The sequence below is a fragment of the Diadema setosum genome, chromosome 9, assembly GCF_964275005.1.
Source record: "Diadema setosum chromosome 9, eeDiaSeto1, whole genome shotgun sequence".
NCBI classification, from domain to species: Eukaryota; Metazoa; Echinodermata; class Echinoidea; order Diadematoida; family Diadematidae; genus Diadema; species Diadema setosum.
The window spans coordinates 17,913,480-17,940,549 of record NC_092693.1 but is presented as its reverse complement, the minus strand read 5'-3'; the positions used below and the strand labels follow the sequence as shown (position 1 = coordinate 17,940,549).

Below are 27,070 nucleotides of genomic sequence, written 5' to 3'. Positions count from 1 at the left end.
ATGCAACCAAGGGCCAGGATAAGAAACAGTGTCATAAGCCCTCTTTGCCCTGGTGTGGATTACAGTAAGTCAACTGTTTCAGAGACGAGTTGGTCTTTCAAGGAGTTTGTTAGTCAATGATTTTAGTCAAAACTCTCCGTAGAAGACACTTTTCTGTTCCCTGGCCCCGCCATTACCACCACCACCACCACCATCTTTATCACTGGCATCTGAAGTCCCAATCTGTCCTACTGAGTGAGTGCCAAGCCAAAGAGGCAGGACCATGGCGGGGGAGGCCAAGAGTCGTTCGCACTTCCACCGGAGCCTGCCAAACAGCCTGCAGGCCAACCTGGAAGATCTGCAGACGTACAGCGGGCAGTGCCTGACCGCCATGAACGCCATGTGCCAGGCCAGCAACCACCTTGCGGAGACCTTTGTCGCCATCTTCCACGACACGTCCCTGGCCGAGGCCGCCCTGCGCATGCAGGAGGTCAGCCAGGACCTCGGCTCGCGGACGCAGGACGCCAGCGCCCAGGTGGAGGATGATGTCGTTGCCATGGTGACCCGCATGCTGGGCAAGGGACCCAAGGAAAAGTCAGAGGACGTTGTGCAGGTGAGAGCCAGATCTTCCTCCCTCCCCTCCCCCCCCCCTTAAAGGGATCGTATAGTTTTGGTTGAGACCTAATTTCAGGTTTATTACATTTTTTGGTGAGATAATGAGAAACCTCTTATGAAATATGAAATATGTAATATGAAATATGAAATATGTAATTCCATGAGGAATTCAACGTTAATTTGATGAAAATTGGTTTTGAAATGGCTGAGTTATCCAAAACAGAGAGATTGTAATAAAGTATGGGACCCACCTTTTATTACAGTCGCTTTGTTTTACTTTGTTTTTGGATGTTTCAGTCATTCAAAACCCGATTTTCATCAAATAAACTTTGAATTCCTCTTAAAACGGTATGCTCTGTAATATTTCTTAAGTGTTTTCTTGGTACCTCGCAAAAAGTTAAAAGCCTAATTCTCATATCCACCAATACTGTACCATCCCTTTAATCTTACCTTATCGTCGATTTGCAAGCCTGGGGCCCGTTGCATAAAAGTTACAGTACTATTATGGTAACTTTGCCATCCAATGGTTACTACCATGGCAACAATACTCAACAGCCAATCAAAATCAAGAATACTATGGAAGTTGCCATTGGATGGCAAAGTTACCATAATAGTAACTTTTATGCAACGGGCCCCTGGTGGAAAAGCTCAGAGGAAGATTTGAGCCCTGAAGCAAGTTGCTGTTTTGACAACAGTGGTGTGAGAACGTAACAATAGCATGCAGTGAAAAGCATGATTAGAATTACTGTAAATCAGTTATATAGTGCCACTAGTTCTCCTTTTTTTTTTCTTTCAGAGTAGTAGGAAATATTTTCTCCAACCCTCTGTTTAAAAATTTGAAATATATTTTCTAAGACACAGGAAGGGCAGCACTGTATTACAAATTTCTAAAAAAAGAGAAATAATTTTTGTTATGAGAGAAATGCAAAACACAGATTGAGGACTAGCTAAGACAACATTAGTGTTTGTCTGTCTGTTTACAAAATAATTAAAAAAGCTGTACATGGATTTGGATGAAACCAACTTTAAAAGATGATAACACAAGGAACAGATGATTCAATTTTGGAAGTGATCCAGACTCCCATCTGGATCGAGGAATTTTTTTTATTTGTATAATTTTTTGAAGGCCTTTCATCGGCAAGTGGGTCCAATGGATTTCAAGCTGTAGGCATTCGAGTTGTGCATTTATCATGCGCACTAAGTGTACGCTTGAGGCGCAGCATGCAGTATAGTAAGCTGATGAGGTCAGAAAACAGTGTCTGAATGTCATGAAATATCTTTAAAATGATTAGAACCAATTGAATATTTCATTTCTCCATATTAAAAGCGTGTATATCAATGCAGTGTATGAGTAATGCATTATCTATCATATCTTCACGTACATGTACACTATACCTCATGTACACTGTACACTATGCTATATTCTGTGTGAATTGAGAAATAAAGCATGTTACAGAAGTTACAGAAGTTATAGAAATATTCTTCATACAAATCAAATACTAAAATAGTGACACTGATGAGTACACTATGTCACAAGACCCAAAGACACTGGTATACAACCGTACTAGTACACTGAGATTACAAAAGGCTGATAAACACTTGAACGCCGCTTATATCGTCCAGTGATGAGGATCAGCATTTATTCCCAAATGATCTTATTTAAACTTGTGTAAGAGTAGTGTTGAAATTTCATAACACTGTCTTGGTATCCCTTGCAGTTGTAAATCCAGTGAGTCTTCTTTTTTGTGTCTTCCTCTCTGTTCTTGTTCCATCATGTCTTTCACCATTCTGCCTCATTTTCTTCATAACTCTTGTCGTTCCTTGAAAGTATCCCATGCCGTGTCTTCAAAGCACAATTTTGCTTCTCGAATCCTCTCTTACTTAATCATGAATATACTGTACGCGACACATCCTCCGTCCTCAAATGCTGGAGACTAATCAAGAGCGTGCGTTCTCGTTTTCCGGCGACCCCGATGTTTCTGCCGGGCCATCAATATGCCGCGATAGATCCGTGCCCCGGCCTCGTATCAAGCCCCTTTGTTAATCGCTTGCAATGGATGCTGACACTGCCAGTTTCCTTGAGGGAGAAGTAGATATCTAGATCTCTTTCCATACTTGCTGTTCATTAGAGATGGGTTGTCAGGCACACGGGATCTTTTGTTGTTATTGCGGTTATTATAGTCATCATGTATTGTGTATGTGTGTGCGTGTGTGTGTGTGTGTGTGTTCATATGTCTGTTGACAAATGAAAGGGATAGGAAGTAGTATATGTGCCAAGTAGTTCAAAGTCAAACCTCTTCTTTTTTGTGCACTTCATTTCCGCAAGGGGTTCATTCCTTTACGATGAATAGTGACAATGACAGAAAAAACTGAATGGACGAATGCATTGTCGCACAAATGCAAGTATCAAGCTCAAGGGCAGATGTGGCTGTTGAAGTATTGGATGCTTTTCACAGAGGAGAATATCTTTAATATTTGTTGCTGCTTCTTTTTTTTTCTATCAGTAGTGGTGATGCTGGAAAGTAGCAGGATTTATTGATAGGCACGGGAAAAAAAGCATCATAATGTAAAACCAGTTGCAAATGGTAGCACACAAGACTGTTTTGACGTTCCATTTTCAAGAATGCCCATATGCAATGCATATTGATGACATTCAGGTGAATGGTATCATTAGACATTGAAGGATTTTTTTTTTTTTTTTGGGGGGGGGGGTCAGGTCCACAGATTTGCTGTGTTTGATGTTATCAGTAATAAAAAGAACTTACAATGGATTTTGTTCTCTTGGATGGCTAGGTCTGTAGTATGAAGAATCATCTTGTAGTTCAAGATATTATAGTATAAAACACACACAGACACACACACATTACATAATACTTCCTGAAGCTATGTGTGTATTGTAGATGTTTAATTTGATGTAGTAAATTTTTTGTTTGTTTTGTTTTGTTTTTTAATGTCATGTGTCAGAAAGGTTAGTTACCTCCGTGGATTGTTTTGATGCTCTTTTTCAAATTACATTGTATCTTGCAGAATTTCCGGTTAGCAAGTAATGTGCTACATTGTAGTCAATCAACTACCACAAAGTTTTCTTTCTATATTTGGTGTATTTTGCAATTATACTATTTTGTGAATTTAGACTTGTATGACAATATCACAAGTGGTTGATTTTTGCAACAATTAGAAAACTACATTGATGAAATGAGAAAGAAGTGTCTATAAACTTTTTAGAAAATAAAAAATTGGAGTGATTTTCTAGTTTCTTTTTGTTTGGTTGGCTTTTTGTTGGGAGGGGGTGGAGGAGAGGGTGGGGAGGTGCATGCCTTGTAACAGTTGCCGTTAGAAGATTAAAATATTCTCTTAATTTGCCAGTGAAATAGAATGGAGCATTCATAGGCAAGTTTCAGAGGATCGTGAATCCGATAAGCACCCTGTAGCACAATGCAGCAAATACGAGTTACAGTATATCCTATAGTAGTCCAAGTGCCCAGTCATTGCCAGAGTTTTATGGACCAAGCTTTAAACTGGAGCCAGTCAGGTGTGAAGCACCACATGTTAACTGTCAGTTCATGTGCATAAAGTCTATAAACCAAGCTTACTGCTCTTATTTTGGTTTGAATACAAAGTTCAAGTTATCCTTTTAGACTTAATTCATTTGTTTTATCAGAAATTCTGAGTTTACCCAATCATGGTCATATTTGAACTTTGTATCAGATCCACAGACATTCAACAGTTCGTACCTATGTAGATGTGTAACCTTAAATTCAGAGCAAAGTTTTGCCAAGGACTGGACTGATTTTTGCCATGGGGTGACCTCATTGAGGACCAGTGCGCATTCTTCGAAAGTTCGCAATTTCCGGAGGCTGCAACAGCCCCTGCGTACGAGCGGGACCCTCACCCCAATTAGAGGGCTAGCTTTGCAGTGTGACTCTTGGCCAGGCTTGCAAGTGTTTGAAAGCCCTAATCAGAGGTGTTGGATTATGTTGTGAACAAGTGCAAACTGTTGTGAATATTCATGAAGGCAAGCCCCAACTTGCAGCATGGATGAATGTGACAGGATTGACATGCGTGGTAGACGGATGGAGGAGCGTGTAGTGGGAGGAATAATCGGTCATGTAATTCCCCATGAATGTAATGCAGATATGGAAATCTGGTACCAAAGCAAGCCAGGTCTTGATGCATGTAATAGGCCTGCGTTTTGATTGCGACTGCAAAATCAAATTGCAAATGGTGATTTATGTGGGTCTGATTTTAACTGACAGCCAAGCTGCATTTGATTGGATTTGATTGCTGATTGATTTCATTACACGCAGTCAGTTGGAATTTGTTTTTGAGAAAAGTAATAGAAAATACCTACCTGTAGTGTACCTATTTCCAAATACCGAGGCTTAAGGATTTATCCAGGTGCTGTGTCATCGTTTTCCCACTCAGGGTCAGACTCCACAGTGATTGTAAGTGTGAACAAATCTGAGTAAGCCCAGTCTTAACCCTTCAACACCTAAATCACTCATTGTGGGGCCCCGTTGCAAAATGATAGAACTGCCTAAGACTGCCTAAACGTGTGCGTTTGTGTTTGTGTGTTTGGCAGGGAGGGGGATGTTGGCATAGAAGTGAAAATTATATACCATAAATTTTTGTGCCTGATATCATCCGCTACTAAGTGTGCTATTAACTAAGTACTTCCTTCAGTGAGCAGAAGTTGCCATGAGGCTTATTGGCATTAACACAGGCTGAATGAGTACAATTCAAATCACGCTTTTCTATCCGCTCCTGTTCATAGGTACACAGACAAAAGTTACTGTTACCCAAATCGCGCCAGTTTGAGCAGGCCAAATGGTGCATGCTTGGATCTCAGGAGTTCAACCTGACTGTCCCAAAGTGTCCAACATGCACTGTAAACAGTTTTAACAGTTTTGTGCTTTGCTCTTCCACATTCCACTCTGCATGTAATTGCAACTATTCAGAAAAAAAATCATGAACATTTTGGAATTGTCACACTGTAAGTGGTTTGCTGATCGCGGTTTGAATCTTACTACCCGGTAATAGTCATTGTTATTACTATATATCCCTACACACACACACACACACACACACACACACACACACACACAAACAGTTGTGGCGATTCAAATTGCAAATCGTCATGACTATTGATGGCTGTGAGGACAGGCCTATTGCGCAGGCCCTTTTTGGGTGCTCAAGGCTAAAATCTTGCTGCTGTTTATAAAAACTTAGAGTGTTATCTTCATCAGATGTGAATGTGCCTTTCAAGAGATAACCTTCTCATTTGATTTAGATCACTGCTAGATTTGGACGCTTGCAAAAATATCTTCCTGACCATGTCTGCATTTTTTTTTTTTTTTACTGACTATAGATGCAACTTCCAAAAGCTGTTTTAAAAAACAAATTGGCAATAATACATAGGTACAGTGCATAATACATTGTACTCTCAGTAAAATATGAGATGTTTGCAAAATAATGTATTCCTTCCGAATGCCAGAAACTACAAATGTATCTTGCAGTCTTTTTCCTTGTCTTAATACCAATAAAGTTTATAGAGCATACAATTATTTCCCATGTAAAATGTCTTCTGCCTTTTGGATGTTTCATATTCATAAAATCATACATGTGTGTAAGCAGCCTGTTTCTTAGAGGTGTGGCATCACCTTTAGGTCGTTAAAGGTACTGTTTACCATTGGGAGCAGTGATTTAAAAAAAAAAAGTATAACAATACTTAACATTGATTATACTGATTAACATTTTTACATTGGTTGTTTCCATCCCTAACTCACATTTTAGAACCATTTTGAAGCTCTAAAACTGGGTTTTTGTTTCATCTGCAAATGGTAAATAATGCCTTTAATATAATCATGATCGTATTCAGGTAAAGATAGCCCCACCTGTGTACAGTTGAACCTCTCTTATCCGGCCTCCCTTTATCCGGATCTCTCTATTATACGGACGCAATCTCGCCGTGATTTTTTTTTTAATAATTACGGGAGGAAAGGGGGATTCCCAACTCCTTGACAACTCCTACCCAAACACACATGAATTACATATTACTTCCAACATGATTAACATACATTACATCAAATTTCCTTCCAAATTGCTTACCTCCAGACATTTCAACATCCCCAAACATTCCCAAATGTAACAATGAAAAGGTTGCAGTATACACATTACTGCATGTGGTACTACAATGGGCTACATCAGTACATGTGTATGTATATGTACATGTATAAAGCATTGAGTCTCCCGTATCCGGCCAAATCCCTTATCCGGATGAGCCCCGGTCCCAACTTGTCCGGATACGAGAAGTTAAACTGTACTTCTATTTCCTCAATTTGTCTATATAGTGTCCATTTCATATGCAGCCTGTACAGGTTGTATTAAATATATCGCATGCACATCCCTACAGTATAGTGCCATGATTTGATGCGATTGTCAGAGGCTAAAAAGTAGATGTGGCAGAAATGAATAATTACCAGTACTCGTCAACTGTTACAGCCTGAATTCTGTGTGCTTGTGATATACTATTGTACATGGTTAGGATTCTCTATTGTCTTCTTTCACTTTCTATAGCCCTTGAGGCAAGTAGGCTCCATACCGTAAAAGTGGAAATTTTTCTCACAACTCATTTTTGGGCGCTCAGCGGAATGAGATGAACTCCGCCGACTGTCACATGTAGGTAATGGAGTGAGTACTTCAAAAAGCTCACCACTGTCGTGGCTGTTGAGGGCTTTGGCAACACATACTACTGTCATACATTTAAAAGGTAACTGGTCCGCATTATGCACTATGGGACTAGTGAACATGAATAAAACTACAAGTTACCAAATTTGAAAGCAAAACAATGAGCAAAAAATTTTTGCGTTTTTGTGCTAATTTCATGTTGCGCAAAATGTGCGATAAATGTCTACACAGCAAAAATTTGCCACTTTAACCGTGGGGTAACTAAATGCAATGCAGAACCATGCCAGGGCCCCGTTGCTAGAAACTTTGCGTTTAAACGCAACTTGCAACTGATTGTCACTGACCATTCTGATTGGCTCAGGGTCTGCCCTATTAAGAAGACATGCATGCAACAATGATTTTGATTGGCCAGTGACAATCAGTTGCAAGTTGCGTTTAAACGCAAAGTTTCTAGCAACGGGGCCCAGGGCAATCAAAGTTGGCAAATAGATCATTTATGTAGAGAATGCTGGATGATTGAAAAATGATACTTTTTGCTTCATCAAAAACCAGGATCCTTGGTTTTATGCAAAGCTTTATTACACTTGATTTCCTCCAAGTTAAACACAAGTGCTTTTGAAGTTGCCCTTATTTTTCTACAATTTCACAACCCTATATTATATTACAGCCATATGTACCTGTATAATGTTTCTCTTCATGTGAAAAAGATATTCAAGCCTCTTTCTGATGAGTCATTCATAGACTACAAATCACCTCTGGTTTGAATTTACACTAAAACAGACAATGCCATATACAGTGTAAAGTGCATGAGAATCAATCATTCTAGCCAGTTTGATTGAGGAAGTACTGAGTAATGACTTGTGAATTATTGTTTGATATTGCACAACCTTTGAACTCAAGTCGCTGATCTGCCGAGTATCTGTTTCCTATTCCAGTCATAACAATGAGTGTTGACAAAAAAACAAAGACAAGGCTGTAATGCTCTTCCCATTAAGAATTCACTTGACCTGTAGATGAATATGAGACTAATAGACACAATAAAGATACCATTTATGATTTTGATAAAAGATAGACATGTATTTGAGTGAAAGATGACTGGGTAATGTTGACCATGAGTCACGACCGATGCGCAGCCATGGGTGCTGGACATACACCACTCACAAACTTGTCACCGGTGAGCTGTTTGATGAACCTGTGCGGCTGCGTCCAAAGATAAGGTCTCCCATCCGATATCTTCTTCTTTAATCCAATTTACAGTGTTGCGTGGGGGGAACAGGGGTGTGGGAGGAGTACAAAAGGTCAAACGGTCATGGATGTTTTCATATTTCTGCAGCATGTCCATCTGCAGATTCGGCATGTTTGTGAGATGTGCATTTGTGGTCATATGAGCCAATTGCCAAAAATTATTCTGGACATCTAGCGATTCCCTGATACATTGGAAAATCTGGACAGCATGCTTAGTCATCTATCTGACCTTCACGCAACTGAATAAGCAGATGCAAAGGGGATATTATTGTGCAATACAAAAAAAAAAGGTTTGTCAGAGACAGGGCACACATGAGGGCAAATGTCAGATTACTTATCGACACTAATGTGACACTTGTGTGTTGAACAGGAAGTTGTCATTCCACTTGAATGTAATATGTGCTCGTAAAATGATGAAGCAAATTTACATTCATCACCTACAAATGTAATACACTTTACGAGTGTATGTCTAGGTTACCTCTCATGCTGTGTGTGTGTATCGTACAAAGTGCAGTTTGCACTTCTCCAACTTCCTCGCCCATATTGGTCTATTCAGTATGTAATATGCATGGTTACCACACATAAAAGCTCATTGCATGTGAGGAAATAAACATTATCATAGGGAATCAAAATGGTACAATGTATTTTGCAAATTAAAGGGTGTGTACAGTTCTAATTGAGGTGAGGATTTAGCATTTAACGTTTTGTGAGATATTCGGAAACCACTCTATGAGATGTCAAAGAGCATGCAATTCTAAGGGGTATCAAAAGTTTATTTTATGAAAATCGGTTTTAAAATGGCAGAGATATCCAAAAACAAGGTGAAGCAAAGAGATCCTAATAAAAGGCATGGCCTGTCGCCTTTTGTTAAATACTTTTTGGGATATCTCGGCTATTTGAAAACCAATTTTCATTAAATAAATGTTGAATCCTTAAAATTACATGCTCTTTCATATTTCATAAGAGGTTTCTCATTATCTCACTTAGGAATGTTCAAAACATGAATCCCCCATCTCAACCAGTACTGTACAGTCCCTTTAAACAAACAATAAAGCACTTTGAACAAGAGCCAATAGTTGCTTTCACACAGACAAAATAGCAGGATAACGAGGGTAATCTTAACACCAAGATTTTTGTGCTCGTTCAGACGGACAGAAATATCCTGCTAATTACCGATCGCGATGGTTCGTCAACCAATCGGCACATGCCTGAAATCTCCCAAAATGGTGACCCTTGCCTTTGTTTGTATGCGTTGTTCAATTTAAATGCATATTTTGAATGACTGGATTTAAAAAAAAAAAAAAAAAAAAAATCTTAAAATTTTTGTTCCAGTGTTCACACACGCACCACAGTGCGAATCATCTTGATATTTCTAAATAATCGCTAGATTTCTTTGAATTTGGATTGCAGTGCTGATTGTGCTATGTAATGAGATTTTTGTTTCTACACTGGCAGAAATCATGAGATGTAGATTGTGATGCAAATCTTTAGATTTACATCTCGCTAATTTACGTCGGTATGAATCCCACTGATGAATATTGAGTGAAAAATATTACACATGTAATGTAGGTTGCCAATCATGTAATTCTGTATGTTAGACTTTAGCCTTTGTTCGAGTGGGATGATATACATTGTAATTGCTGTAGGTAGATGTCAGCATGTGGCAGTTAGGTAACTGTTTCATGCATGGCCACATTTAAAAAAAGATTGCTGAATTTTAACCAAACTGAAAAATTGGTTTTTAAAAAAAAAAAAGTCTTGGAAGAGGGAATGGCAAGTAATGCACCACAGTACACTGTAGAATGGGGACTGTGGTCCACCAAGGAGCTATTGAAGGATGTGACCCACAACACCAACAACAGCCAAAAGCTGTTGATTCCGATGTTTCTTCATAGAGAACTTTGCATTTACAGAATTTTTATGTGTAAGAGTCAAAATTTTATCGGCCAGCTGCCAAAGATCATGGTCAAATTCTGCAGTGTCTTTTTTGTGTGTGCAGTATCCCAGTAACTGCCTGTGCTGAAGTTTCATCAGTCAACACTACAAATGTGCTCAGATGTACTATTGTCCATGTACTGTGTAGTATTCCAGAACAATCACAAACTGAATTTGTAGCAGCTTGTGGAAAGGTCAAGGGGTCAGAAGTCCAGGTCATACAATATTGTACTCTGAAGTTTCTCTAAGTTTAAGCCTTTGTATGCTCTGAGTGCCGATTGGCTCAGAAAGGCCTGTAGAATTGTACACACTGTCCAAAGTCCCTGATACGTAATGGGTTAGGCAAACAGAAGTTACAGTGTAGAATCCGGTATCAGAAGATCTAATGGCAAGTTCAGATATTTGCTTTAAATACATACAATGTACTGTACATACGTACACGTGTATTAAAGTATCCCGGCTTTCACAAGGAAGGGCCAAGTATTGGGCTCATGTATTGCAGTAACAACCGAGACAAGTTACCAATATTTATTAGGGTTAGCATTTTATAGTCTGTAGTTTGCCATTTAATGTTGAAGCTTTCACACAATTTGTGAAGTGTGGAACAGGCCTCAGTGTCAAGTAGAAATATATGCAAATGTTGCACACTAGATTTCGTCTGTAGGAATTGACTCTACGGCTAGCAGCGAGTTGGCAGTAAAATGAAAAACTTAAGTCCATCAAATCTTAATTGACAGTGGGTAAAAATTACAAGTTTAACAGGATTCTGCAACATGGAAGGCTGTAGCATGCGTTAGATGTCCCCCCCCCCCCCAAAAAAAAAGAAAAAACAACAACAACAACAACAACAACAACAACAACATCAACAACGACCAGACAAACAAATCTTATAGATGAGCTACTGAAGCATACATACACATATACCTACGCCCATATGCACTATTTGCTAAAGATACAGGTACATTATGTTTTAATACTGTATGATTTATATACATACCGTGTATACACATTAAACATGTGCACATTTCATTGCTGTCCCCATTGAAATGTAAAAGGCAAGTAAAGGTACAATGTGTACCAAGCAAATCTCACCATATTTGGTATTGTACTATTTATGATCAAGCTTTATCATTGCTCAGATTTTAACTGAGCTTCTACGTGAGTATCAGTGCTCTTATTCACAGCAACCATTTTTGTTATTGTTTTCTTTTGTTACTGATGATATATGATGAGACTTGGAATTGCTGGACAGAAACCTGTAACTTGAAAACTGCCAGAATGCATGATATAATGTACTGCACTGCATATTACAGAAGTGGGTTTTATTCACGTGCCTGCCTGTAATCCAACGCGTGCCTTTTATTAAAATCCAATTTTCAAACGTATCATGCAATGGAGGTGGCGCAGTACCAAGCCATTCGAGGCACTAATACCCAAAGAAATTAGCATTCTGCCTTTTATCCCTCGCCAGTTGCTGATTTACAAGGATTTGCGTCTGAGTCTTCTTCCTCTTTTTTCTTTTTCTCCTTTTTTTTTCCCCCACATCCACCCTGGTGGTGTTCCAGGCAATTTTCTGGGGAATGTACAATGTATGTCATGCATCTTTTACCTTACAGGTTGGGGGGGGGGGGGGGAATGATGACTATGGAGTTGAAGGTACCGGTATTGTGTATCTAGGAATATCCTACTTGAGAACAAAGGAACAAGGAATGAGATCTGACCATCATGAGAATACTTAAATATTGAATTGAAAAAAAGAAGAAGAATATGACAGATTGTGTAGAAAGCTCAGTCCACGGAGCTACAGTAGCTGCAAGCCATTTGGTATTAAACAGGAGCATATTTTGTTCTAGATCAAGTTTTAGCATCATCATTGCAACGTACATGAGTTGCAGTATCAAATTGAAATCAAGTTTAATGAAAAAAAGGTATATCATCCAGAGGGGTGAAGGTTCAGGTGTGAGTTTTGTCTCCCTCTACAAATTAAATTTGTTAAGGTTGCAACTGCTGATCTGTAAATTAACAAACTTCTCAAATTAACAAATATCTTTCTTTCATTAAATACATGTATGCTTTGTCCGCCTTGGACTGCTTAACATGTTGGAATTTCGGAGCTTGGGTATTCGTTCCACGTTCATCGTGTCACTGCGGCAACCAGGGACAGCCTGGTGGTAGTGTTGCTGCCCGGAAAGCAGTAAATGACAGGTTCGAGTCCCACTGGTTCTTTTTTCCCCAACTTGCGATCTTAAGAAATTCAGTTTGTAGAGGGAGACAAATTGAAGAAACTCACACCTGAAATCCAGTACTTGGTCATTTCATAAGCTGTGATCCATGAGGACTTCAATTCTCATGATTCTCACTTCTCACTTCTGGTATTTTGTAGCTGAAGAGAAAACAAACAGCTCGCCTTTACAGTACATGTTTGTAGCTGCAGTGTGAATCCGATATGAAAGCTTTGCATGCACAAGCATTCAGTGTATGAACCTTTGTGGTGGTACAGACAAAGCTATAAAAAAAGTCGGCGTTCAGATTCCTCAATGTACCTTTTTTATGTAATTTATCAATAACATTTCTTGTGGCTGTCTGAAAGGTCAACGTGTACCATATCTGATAGTTTCATGGGCAATTATGGAAAAAAAAGTAGATGATTTCAAAAAAAAAAAAATATGCCGATCATGGGTTTGTTTTCACTCTAGCTGTCGCTTTTATACTGCAATGTCCGACTGTGAGAATACCTGTTAAGACAAGATAAAAGCACCAGACAAAACACAACCTTAGAAATAATGTGTGTATAGTAATTAGTATACACACATTATTTCTGGAGTAGATTCTCCTTTTCAAAAATTTTCAAAATAGTGTATGGGGTGGGGAAGGGGGGGGGGTAAGGATGGTCCATTTTGATGTCCATAGATTTTGTTTTACACCAGACTACTGTGGGTTCACAGGAGAGACTACTTCAGTTGTACTCCTCAGAACTTCTTGCTGCTTCTCGACCCAAATCCGGGGAATTCTTCTGTATTTAAGGACGGAAGTGATCCACCTTTGGACATAAATTTGCCACAACTTTACACAGCATGTCCAATCAAGTTTAAAGGGCTGGTATAGTATTGGTGGAGATGAGGATTGAGCTTTAAACTCTCTATGAGTTACCAAGAAACCACTAATGAAATAATACAGAGCATACCTTTCTAAGAGGAATTCGAAGTTTATATGATGAAAACTGGTTTTGGAATGGCTAAGACATCCAGAAACAAAGCAAAACAAAGCAATGCTAATAAAAGGTGAGTCCCACCTTTTTATTAGGATTGCTCTGTTTTGGATATCTCAGCCGTTTCAAAACTAATTTTCATCAAATAAACGTTGAATCCCTCATTGGAGTTACAAGCTCTTTCATATAACATAAGAGATTTATCATTATCTCACAAAAAAGAAAAGATGTTAGAAACTTGAAGTTATGTCTCAACCAAAACTATACGATCCCTTTAATGTGGTGTGGCAAGGTGAATGGTCAACCTTGAAATGTCTTGTGTCTTTACCTTCATAAGTGTCTATATGACTTCAACTGAACATTTAACTCTTCTGCCTTCTCCGCCCACCAAACTATTTCTCGACTGCAATGCTTGAGTGATGTCCCTAGAAAAACACATTGTTGTTTTGTCTGTCCAAACATAGATGATGATGTCTGAAAAAAAAGAAAATAAAAAGCAGTCTATCCCTGTGCTCCAGTGCTACCTATTTTTATTTGCAGAATGTGTAGCATAACAATCCTGTAGGTCACTGCTACAAACCCTATTAATTTTGCATCATGTTTGTTGGATTAGAAATGTAACTTGCCAGCGTCTACTGGTCAAGGATAGTCAACATTTCTCCAGAGGCAGTGACAGCCCCCAATACAAGCTCGGAATATCGGTATTCTTGTGGTAAACATCACACGTGACCTTGCCAGTTTGCACTTTGCGAAGTTAAAACCGACTTCCCCTTTTTGTCCATTGTACAAGTGTCAACATGTGAAATACAACTTAGCTGATAGCCTCACTTTCAGACTTTGTCTTCACCTAAAATAGTTGAGAAAGTGATATTCTTCCCTTCTCTTTCAATTTCATTCACTTTTTTCTTTCTCTCCCTCTCTTGCTTATAGTAACAAAATGGAAATTCATTTCATACATTTGTTATTTTAATGGAAATCATACAAATACAGCAAAATATAGCAAATAACACCTTTCCTGTAAGTGTATCATTAAGGAAGTGCTCTACATTTATTGGCTTTAGGAAATCTGAAAACAATGCATCACCAGTGCATTGTATTGTTGTCAGAAGAGCTCGCACAGGATGATATCTGCACCTGTGATGAAACAACTCATTGTGTCCCTGCCCTTGGTTGTGTCATTGTGAAATCAGAAGATTAAGGGAGAGTGAAACACTAATATACAGGTTAATTGAGTGAATGCAACAATGAATTTTGAAGAAAATCAGACAATCTATCTAAAGGTGATGTCAAAAGTATTGGTGCAGCCATTGCTGGATTAGATGAGAAGACTACTACACTTTCTAGTGACATCACATACAGATACAATGATTTTAAAAAAGAATACCAAGAGAGTTCCACATGTTTTTAGGTGATCCGAGTATCCTCTCGGATCACCTTCTGTATCTGTACTGATTCTTTCTTCTTTCTCCTCAAAAGTTGTGCAGAGGTAAACTCTGAAAGTCCTCTGCCTATCAATTTCAAAATTATACCATATATGTATTGTGTCCCAAAGACGACAGATCTAGTAAAATCATTGTGATTAGTCGACCATGAGTCACTATGACGTCATTATATGAAAACACATTTTCATTCATATCTCATTAATGGAATGGAATTTTTCAATGAAATTTACATCACATATATTTCAAGTCAAGCTGATTCTACACATATTCTCAAAATTTATCTCTACTCTTAAAACGTGCGCGTATGCGCGTGTTGAAATATTTACATGCTCCAATCGAGCTCAAAATATTTTTGCACACGTTTCAGACCATGTGGAGCATTTTTTGAAAAATTGAAAAAATTGGACTGATATGTGTGAAATGTCGAAGGAAAATTTATGGCAAGTTTCAAGTCGATCCGACTCAATATGACGTCATATGGGCCCGTCAAAAGTTGAAATTCTGTGCGCACGTCAATGGCGATATACAGTGCAACTATGCCAAAAACCGCCAATTTTAAATCCGATTTTACTCGTCAGGATGGACGGTGACCCCCCATTTTCTTTACATATTCTCAAAGCTGATGAGTTGTACATGTCATTTCATGGGTTGGCGATGCTGAAAAAATGATTAAAAGATATCAAATTTCTTAATAAAATAAAAAAAAAGTAAATTTTTTACCAGTTTACATGTTATCTCTATGGGAGTGCAGTTTTTCTGGAAATGAAAATTGACATGACTATCTTTTTCGAGCACTAGCTCACTTATACTTCGGTGAATTTCTCCCAGATTTTAATATGTTGTAGCTGAGACTTTGGGCTATCGTTAGTGTGCCCTCCATTTTTTCATACAACATCAAAATCACGTCGAAAAACTTGGTTGAAATTAAAACTTATCTTCGATGTACTGAGATATTTCTTTCTTTCTGCAACTTTCTTTGCAATAAAGGTCAAACATACTTCATTCTGTATCTTCGTTAGTGTATACGGAATTCGGTACCAAAGATGGCAGGTCTGACTCCCTTTTCTAAATGAGAATCCAAACATCACACGGCCAATGCCCCTAAACACAGATGAAACCTGTATGGTCATGCCTATTGGGATCAGGACTCAAATCATTGATTTTCGAATAGATCGGATCACCTAATTTGTCAGTGTTGACAAATTCCAAGTCTAGTTTTTTTTTTTGTTTTTTTTTTGTTTTGTTTTTTTTTAATGGAAAGCACAAATTCCCTGGACTTGTTACTGACATACAATGTATGAAATGTAATATTCTTCCCCCTGTTTTTATAAAGAGTCTAGTCAAGTGTTCTTTCATTATGCTAGAAAAGTAATCTTTGTCTGTACATGACTGTAAAAAAAAAAAAAAAAAATGTAATAGTATTCTCATCCGTCAATGGCTGCACCAAAACTTTCAAATCCATAACTTTTGAACAGTTTGTCCAATTTTCCTCAAACTTTGCTGATGTGTTCTACTAATATTGCTGCATTCCCTCAACTCACATATATATTCTCCTTTAATACAATGCCTTTTCCATACCATTTGTGAAATGCTGGTGCAGTAATTATTGGCTAAACTCTGAAAACAATGCATCCACAGTCCATTTTAATGTCACATGAGCTCACACAGGATTTATAACTGCACCGGTGATAAAACAACTGATATGATGAAACAACTGATTATGCTCTAAGCCCTTGGTTGCTTGATTACATTTAGTGTAGTTGCATTTTTGTGGAGCCTTTGAATTATACATCTTTTCCCTTCTTTCCTGTCATTTCAAGGTACATGTAAGTACCCCGGTAGCCAATCAGTGGACCATACCGTCTATATGCCATCATCTCAAAGTTATTGCAACTCTAATTTACCTAATGTGATTTTTGCCAATTCTTGATATTTCTTCATTTTGTTTAAAAAGTTAATTCAAGAAATGAAATTGGTTGTAAATTATGTGCCGGTCTACATACGGAAGACATGTGACAATTATGGAAAGAGGAGGAAAAACACTTTGAAACTCTCAGTTTCAAAAATGATATGAAAAAAGAGAGTATGTGTAGAATTTTATGCATTCTCGCCCAACCAGCTAGTGCTGTTACATGGTGGCCAGTCTTGTATGCCAGTGGATGTGTAGAGCTCTGCACACGCTCGCTCACACACACACACACACTGTATTATTAGGCCAGACAAGCTTGATTCAGTTTGAACTTGACCAAAAGGTCAATTTGCGACCTTTCCCATGACCTTTTTGCTCCAGCATTGGAATGGTTTTGATCAGGATGTGGACCTATTTTGGGTCTTTCTGTCCTTACAGAGCTTTTCATTCCCCTCTCCCTACCTCATCTCTCTCCCCCTCTCTCTCCTTTTTATCTCTCCTTCCCTTATCTATTCCTCCTTCTTTTCCACCCCCACCCCCCCCCCCCTTCTCTCCCTTAAGTTCTTTTTGCTGTGCTGGTCATTATCTGTACAGGATAATCATACAAAATGTATAGAATCACAATGTATACTCTAAAAATATTCCATTTTCATGTATTCCATGTATAGCTGGGGTTATTTACCTGTAGGCATTTTGGTTGGCACATACAATGTACGATGTAGTACATTACTTACAGTATGTTGCTCATTTCAGCAAAGCAAAGTCTCAAGCAAACATTAAAAAGGTCATTTTTATGTACACTCACACATTATGCATGATCAATGCAATTTTCATGTAAATGCTTGAGATGGATGATAAGATACATGATCCTATCTATGCATGATGCAATTTTTATGTGAATGCTTGAGATTAATAATAGATTCATAATGCATGACTATATTTCCTATATGATGTGATTTTCATGTGAATGCTTCAGGTGGATGATAGATTCATGATCCTATCCATAAACTTGATTTTTTTTATTCCTCATATACTAGAGAGGAATTTCAGGTTCATAGCATTATTACTTGTTTTATGTCACAAAATAGGTAAAATAGATATAGATTTTAAATGTCCAGTGTTTTTGTAGAATATGCACCAAAGTTGTATCCCCACTACAACATCTAAATCTTGATCAGTGAGAGTGTGATGTTTTTACTACTTGCAAGAAAAATTTCATTCTGTTTGGACAAATTTGGAGAGTTCAAAAAATAACAGGGTCACATGACAGATTTAGCCATACCAGTGTACTTTTTCTCGTACTACACAATGTACTTGTCAAAATATCCTATACCTGAAGCGATTTCCCATCATACGCCTCTTTTTCATCTTTCAGCACCAGTCAAATTTGATTAGAAACCATGCATTGCACACCTGGGTGCTGGCGTCTTTCGATTGTCATTGATTTTTTCTTCTTTTTTTTTTTCACGAGAATTATTTTTTATTGTCGGCGTTGCTGCAATAGGGATGCCTGACGATATCAGTGAATTCAAAAGAGATGTGCAAATTTCTCTAAAAACCACCAACAGATACCCCCATTGTCATGTGTATGCATAATGAGTCATCACACACAAAGTTAAATGGCAAGCCGGCCTTTTATGCTACCTAGATCTATTCAGGTGAGTTCTGCGTGGCTGTCTCTTGTGAAAAGGGGATTTGAAGGTGTGGTGTTTTTTTTTTCTTATTTATATGAATATTAAATTTCTTTACTTTTTTCAGTATATGTAGGGCAATCTTGATAGAGTTCGCTGAAAGGGTTTCTTATTAGAAAGATGTGGTGCAGAGGCACGAAAGGTGGATCGGAAAAGGGATCAGTGCCACAAATGAGTAGCTACATGTATACATTGTATGTACATGTATACTGTAGTTGCTGGGATAAAGCTCATGAGGGAAAAACAAACTTGATAAGGGATAAGATGCATGGGTATACATGTAGTCTATAATGAGAGATCTAACGGAGATCGAGAGATAGTGGAGGGATAATCTGGAAAAAAAGAAAGAAAAAAGATGGCTACAGCCTTCGGAGATGATATCGGGCTAATTTGCAGCGAGCTATTCCGATAGCAGCGATGAAATTGATTTCAATTTTCTGGGTGTTACGTGGAGGCGAAATCCTCATGTGCACCAGCGTCTATCTCTCTCAGGAGGAACTGGTGTGCTGGAGCTCCCACGCAATTCGAAGAACGGACCTGGTAAGAAAAAAAAAAAAAATGCAGGCTTCGAACGGACCCAGCAAAAGTCTGGAGGCTAAAAAGGGTAATCAGTGTGGGGATTCAGACTTACAAAAGGACTTCTTTTTTTTTGTGCTCACCTTTCTGAAGTGCATAATTTCTAAACATGTTTAGTTAACAGAGTATTCCGGCACTGAAATGAGCCCCCTTTGCCAGTGGCTACTGCAATTGCAAACAACGACAACGTTGCATACAACAGCTGTGTGCAAAACTCCATTGCCACGGCGTCAAAAGCAACAAGCTGTAATTCTCAACAGATAGACATGTATTTAAATGCAAGTGTGTTCACATACAGTATGTCTGGTATACATGTATATATCACAATATTACATACATTGTAATGCAAGTACTGTATTAGAGGTGCATGAAAAGTCAGCCTCAATTCCACCTTTTCCAATCATGTTTCAGCAGTCAAAGCTGTCCAGTCTACTGACTCGCAAGCCAAACAAGTAAAACTCGAGGAAAACCTGGTCGGAAGATGCCTCCGAACCACAATTGGCCGAACGCGCTTGGAGAAATGTAATTCTAGGTTTGCCCGCATACTATCTGGTTAAATGAAAATTAAATGAAGTAACAGGAATGTGTTTGGAAGTGCTAGGGGCCTACATTTATGTTTACAAATGAGTCCTTGATGAGTGTGAAACTGGTGTTCATGTAACAGCCTACTCCTGTCTGACATTAATTTGCCTCTATTAAATGTGAATTCCGAGCTGATGGTCAGCTATATTGTGAACTTTATGCACATCTTTGGCTAAACTCTACGCTATGGCTGTGGCTGTATGTTTTGCAGTATTTGTTTGTACATGTGTGTGTGTGTGTATGTGTGTGTGTGTGTGTGTGTGTGTTTGTTTGTTTGTTTGTTGTAATAGCATGATTGTTTTGGGGTCTTCTTGTGATTCCATGAAAGGATTTGGAAATGAATCTTGTGTAAATGCACATATTATCTCATAAAATTTATTGCCCAGATCTCAAGTAATGTGCATTGTATTGTATTTTCATTGCAGGAATATGCTAATTATACTGGATCAAATTGCTTTAATAAACTTTTTTCCTTGTTTGGTTTTGCTTTGTGTTTTCTTGCAACGTGATGGCTTGCATTGAGTCATATGATGTCGAGAAATTTGATTTGTAATGTAATAGGATATGTGATGTAATATGTTGGATTGTTGATGCATGGTGTAAAGTAAACTTTGACTTTAAAGTGCTAGACACAAGTTTAGTATAGGAGAGCCACTCTGTAATGTTTTCTCTTACCTCTTACTTTCCAACCTTAAATGGATGGAGCTGTAGTTTAAAGGGTTTGTATAGTTTTTGTTGAGAACTAACTTCAGGTTTCTAACATCTTTTTTTTTTTTTTTCATGAGATAAAAGAGAAACCTCTTATGAAATGTAAATGAACACATAATTCCATGAGAAAACAAATTTTCATGAAATAATTGTTTTGAAATTGCTGAGATATCCAAAACAGAGCAATCCTAGTAAAAGATGGGACCCACCTTTTATTACAATCGCTTTGTTTTGCTTTGTTTTTGGATGTCTCAGCCATTCCAAAATCAATTTTCATCAAATAAACTTTGCATTCCTCTTAATAGAATGATATGCTCTGTACAGAAGTGGTTTCTTGGTATCTTGCAAAAAGTTAAAAGCCCAATCCTCATCTCCACCAATACTTTACTATCCCTTTAACACGACTGCCCGCAAACTAACGGTCAGTCTGTGAGATGGAGAGAGGATGAGTTGGGTTGACCAAGTACTGTCTGTCCTAATATGGAGGTCAAGATTTCTTGGGGTCATCACTCCAGGTAGCAGTTCACTATTCGGGGCGAATCTGTAACTCAGGATCTTGCCTGTGGAGCTGGATACTCCCCAAGCGGAGGAGAAAAACCCATCTACAAATTAATGGGGAGGGGGGGGGGGTGATGTTATGCCCACCTTTTCCCAGAATGAACTACATAAGCACTGAGCAGGGAAGAGGATAGTTCCGATGCATTTTAGATGCAAGGTCAACAAACTTTTGCCAATACTGCGCGGTGGATGTACAACTGTGTCTTGTCGGAAAATAACCAAGGTATTACAAGTTATTGAATAGTTAGTAATTGTTGGTTGAAGTTGTTGTTAATATGCAGGGGTTGAAGATATGCAGAGTTACTCTTTGATTTAACATGTTGGCAGTCAATTGTGTTTGAACGTAATCATTACTGGTACATTGTACATATATGTACGTGTACTTCAAAGCTGAACAGGGGAACCATGAGTGATGCGGAATGGTGGGGGGGGGGGGGGGAGGAGCTTCAATCAGATGTGATGTACAGATGGTTTGTTTTCAACAGTCTGTCTGTCAGGGCATGTACAGCATTTATGTTGTTGTTGTTTTTTAAATCACAAAATGTATGAAGAAAATGCAGATGATATTGGGGCTGTCATTGTTAGAGTAATTTCAGATAATTTCTAGGAACAGAATGTAAACATTGGAACTTGTTTCCTGGTTTAGTAATGCCAAGGAATTGACAACTCCTTAGTACATGTAATGCTTACATGTAGCTAGTGAGACAAATGTGCATGTACCCTTTGCAGATTTCAACACAAATGTACTGTTGCCAGTTGGCCCTGCATGACTTCTTGATTGGACTTGTGGTAAATTTGTGATTTTGCTGTTTAATAAGAAACCCAGTGATGAAGCAGTATTGAGAAATGAGATAATTCTGACATTAACGAAAGCAATACATGTAGTTTGTGCAACAAAGTACATTATGTTTATTAGTTGATCGCTGTTCTATGCATCTTCGCAGTCATGATGACGGGGAGATAGTACAATTGGTTTCTACAACAAATTGTGAGACACTCTGTAATTGATTGTCAAAAGTTGGCTTATTCTTGACAAGAAAAATGGGTTTGTGGATTTTTGCCATATGGCAACCTACAGCTGTAGATCCTACTTGATAATCTGGATGTGGACATGGCAAGCATGCATACATACAGTACTGTACACAACATTTGTTGTGCTCTGATGTTTACCAGTGACATGAGAATACAATATGTTCGTTTTTATAAGGATATTGTTTGAACGTTCATCTTTCTCTTGTCGTGGGCCAGCCGCTCAAACGGCACACTCTCTTGCCCAAACTCTACAGCAGAGATAGAGCATGTGATGTCAGTAACCACTGCAAGATAGATTCAGTCGTCCTTGCTGCAATTGCAAATTCATCATCCCTCAAAGGTGGGGGCAGAAGAGGTTATATGTTTGCATGTACATGTATCATGATGCACTCCCACGATGCAGACCCCCCATATGTCTGTGTGTGTCCACCACACTGACAACCGTGTATTCTTCAGGCATCGTGAGCCACAGAGGCATGCCCAGGGAGATCCACACACCGATTGCAAGCGGCCCCTCCGTCTTTCCGTGGAATCGCGATTCTGGGAAAATGAGGTTCTGGGTTCCGTAGGAGGAAGTTGCCCCCCTCCCCCCTCGCTGCTGCCTGCCGAGAGTGCGTGTGGCGCTCCAGCCCGAAAGCAAAAGTGCCTCGCTCATGTGATCATATCAAACAAGATCTACATTTTGCTGTACGGTACTATTGTGTATACGTAGCCATCAGGCAGTGGTATTGTGTGATTGTGACTTGATCCAAGACTAATGTTATTCCCCTTGATTAGTCTCCCTCCTGCCCCCCCCCCCCCCATTTTCTTCTTACTGGGAATTTCTTTCTCTGAAGAAATATTTACATGAATCAGTTCTTGGAATACAGTGTATATGATGCCTCATCTGTTATGTGCTTCAAAGGTTAGCAGTGCCCCCTGCATTACAAAGGGGCTCCTGTGCTACTACATGTACAGCTGTACGAAGAATATATTATTTGTCAACAAAGATGCTGGCATACAATATGTAGGAAGTCTTGACTGTCACCTATTTTCCTTTCATCTGAGTCTTTCTTTTTTCTTTCCCTCGTAAATGAGCTGTATGTCCATGTTATTTCATTCTCTTCATTAATGTGACTTAATGCCCTTTTATTATATGCCTTTTTCTATGTTGGTATGTTTATCTATCTCAGTATCCAGTTTTGCCATATTTAACCTGATACTGGTCAGATGCTTTATATGTCTTGTTAGTGCAGTTTTTGAGTGTCTGCAGTTCATGTGTGTTGGCCAGTATTATAATGAGGCTTCCATTAACCTAGGTATGGATTGTACACAATTTGTGATGGTTTTATTTGCTTCAGTCAGCATCATGTGGGATATTTCTGCACACATCAGATACAGATGGTCTATATATGGTGCAGTGATAGAGAAAGGGTGCGAAAAGGGCAAAGGGAAAAGGGAAGAGATGGAGAGAGAGAGAGAGAAGGGGCAGAGTGTTGACAGAGAAAAAAAAAGCTTTAGATGTATGCAGACGGACGAACTGAGTGGGCGATTGGAGGGGGGAAAAAAAGGAAGAAGAAAAAAACAGTTGTCACGGCGAGTTTTCTGAGAAGTGCACTCCAAATCGAAGGAGACTGCAGGTGTACATGTACACAGAGACACAATTTGGACTTGGCGTAGTGGGGGGAATGGCAGTAATTGATGGTCATATGAATGCATACATTGCACAGTCTCCTCATGCCGCCACACATATTATGCTGCCGTGTACGCGTACTCCCGTACAGGGTATTACATCCACGCATATATACATATTGCACTCGCAGATTGCCTTCTATGAAGGCATGCTTTTTTTCAAATCGACTCTTGTGTGTTCATTGAGGTTTTATCCATTCTTACCCTGAAACAACTAAGATGTACTGTACATATTCCTTTTCTCTTTTTTTTAATATTTTTGGCAGAAGAATAGAGTGGATGGTGAGGTTAATGATTTGCAGTTTTATATTTCAAGCATTGATCATATCATGCAACATTTTCTGTATCATGTGGATAATAACTAAAATCATTTGTTGTTTTAACCCCATCTATAACACGAGATATTTCTGAATGTTTTACTAAAACCAAGGAGGTACTAGTACCTCCTTGCTAAAACTGGATTGTATACAGAAGTTGCAATTAAGACTGTTGAAACACATGGAGCCAATTACATCTGATGGAACCAAGTAATAATAACATGAAGAGTTGCGAGAAACATACTGGCATAAAACAGTATGGCTTTGAAAACATAAAAGTCAAATAATGAAAAAAAAAAAAGGATCTGAGCTTGAGTTTTGCAACTATCTCTAAATATTTTAAGTTTACACATTTTTTAAAATTCTTTCTTACATTGCAGTGGCATCAAGTCATTTCTTCACAAAGAAATGTCGGAAAGATATTGTGTTGCTTTATGTACATAGACATCAGATAACATTGTTGGCTTAAGTACTGCATCATTTGTTCGTGTCCCGGTACTCGAGGTAACCTTGTTAATATCAAGTGGCATATGATGATTCATAAGTTAAAATCCGAGTTCAATCAACTGTGAAGTCTAAATCGGGGAATGATCATATTCAGGAGTCACCCAGTATTTGCAGTGTGAGAAGGCTGATGAATGGGTTGGTGTGATCCCCCGCGCAACCTCACCGTAGCTTGTGAAGTGATTACAGGATGCATCGCGAGAAAGAAATGCTAAAATGTGGCATTTCGGCGAAGATTGTAAAGGTGATTGTCTGCCACGTTTTGAGTGGAAAATATGGCGAAGGAAATCTTGGATTCTTATACACTATGAGCATGAACAGATTTAGAAAGAAGAATGCTGAGATATATCTGATTTGCGAGGGAGACAAACATAATTTATGGACAAGGTGAATGACTGCATCGCTCAGAAGAATTATTATTCATGTCTGAGTTGATACAGACTGTATGAAAGCCTGCTGAAGTAAGAAGAAAAAAATTTTATCAGAAATTTTTGTGACTAAAGCAAGCTATTGCAGCCTTTGTCAGACACATCAAAATTACATTGTACATTTACAATGTACAGTCAGTGTGGTCACAATGCGGAAAAACACTTGCAGCTTCAGCGAGCATCATCTTCCGTACACTCGACTGCTTTGCAGAGAATAGGACAGACTTGTTTGTAGGATGCACATGTGCAAATGTATGCATCACAGGATGTCTGCTTGTGGATCTGCAGAATATCCAAGTTTCATTTTCAGTGTCTTGATGAATGAAATGTAATAAAAGGAGAGTCTGCTATTGGTAATGATATGTCTTTAAATACCAAAGGAGGATATATGCTATTTTAATGGGTGTTGAATCTTTTTGTTTCGGTTCTAAGAATTATGTCGCAAAACTTTCACAAACAAGAATGGACCAGAGAGACATCCCATTCAAATGCGTCCTCATGTGATTCGGGTTGTCATCGTTCTGTAATTATCATCAGACCCACTTGACAAGTGTGTGAAGCTTTACAAGTTGCTTTCTCCCCCCGCCCCCCCCCCCCCCATATACATGTATATCTCTATTTGTTTGTGTGTTTGCATATATGTCTGTATAAGGGCTCGACAATAACTTCCTGCCTGGTGGCCTGTTTGGGGCAATAAAATCTTTAAATCAGAAATTTAAGTGGCCTGAAAAGATATGAAGCAGCCGGAAATAAAAGCAAAAGTAACAATTGATTTTAAATCGTAGTAACCCACTCGGGCCACCAAAAGATAAATTTGGTGGCCCGACACCAATTTATAGTGGCCCTGGACCACCGGGCCACCCATAACGTTGAGCCCTGTATACTGTTAGTGTATAAAGCTATTATTTCACGTACAGATACATGTATTTTCACGAATGGAGAGGTCACAGACATTTTCGCGAGATGCTGTTTTTGCAAATTGACACCAAGTGCACTATTACCCTAGCGCATGGCAACATTTTCGCATGTTGTTAAATTTGCGGTCCAACAGTGATTTGCAAAATTTGTGAAAATTAAACCCTCGCAAAAATAATGGCTCATGCAGTATATATACACACATACACACACAAACATTCTAGCTCTTTGTAGATAACCAGCTGGTTAACAAAGGGTGGCAGTATTCTTTGACATATAAATTGTGCTGAAGCAGATAATACAGAGAGAGAAAAAAAAAAAAACAAAGACATACACTGCAGAAGCTATTAAAGTTATGTAAGATGTTAGATGTTTTTTCCTTTCATCGACTGGTTGGCAGAAGAAAATCTAAAGGTTCGATGACAAAAAATTAATATGAATCAAACGTGGTCAGTATCATTAACACTAGGAGACTTGAAGGCACCACTCGCTTGACTTAGAAGTTATGTAAAACAGGACATTACTAATTCTTAATTACTAAAGCATGAAATTGTCGTAAATTTTGCAAGGACCAAGTATTCGCGAAAGAACAGTAATTGTCTACACAAAGTCAGTACACTGCTGTCAGCACCATGGTCTGATTTTAATAGCCAGCAGTATGCTGAAGTTTCACTCCATGAAAAAGGCTGTTGGCTGCAAGTCACAAAAGTTTCATACCAGGAATGTTTCTGGTTTCACACACTGAATTAATTAGTAATTAATGGACTTTCCTCCCTCTTACATTTGTACAAAGATGGGCATTTGCAAATGGGCCCTGTATCTTTAAATAGGCAAATGCCCATTCACATCACTTGGCTGACAATAAGTTGTAGTTGCCCCATGCCAGCAGGCGAGCGGATTTTTATAGAACCCTGCTAAAAGTACAGGTTGTGCATCAGTCTGGTTGGTAACAGGTGCAACTATTCTGACAACATGCACACCCTCCTTTACGATACAACTTTGTAGGTGTGGTTTGAAGAAGTTCTGTCCAACCATCTGTTCCCACATTCTAATCCGCTGCCACTATGG

At 38.7% G+C, this 27,070-nt stretch overlaps 1 protein-coding gene across 1 annotated transcript in view; it reads left to right on the top strand.

The window, feature by feature from the left end:
• The first annotated feature begins 228 nt into the window (after positions 1-228).
• LOC140232982 (granule associated Rac and RHOG effector protein 1-like) overlaps positions 229-27,070 on the top strand; it is a 43,127-nt gene continuing 16,285 nt past the window's right edge. The window contains exon 1 of the mRNA XM_072313089.1: positions 229-592. Coding sequence (XP_072169190.1) covers positions 263-592 — 330 coding nt within the window. The 5' untranslated portion in view covers positions 229-262. The remainder of the gene's footprint in view (positions 593-27,070) is intronic.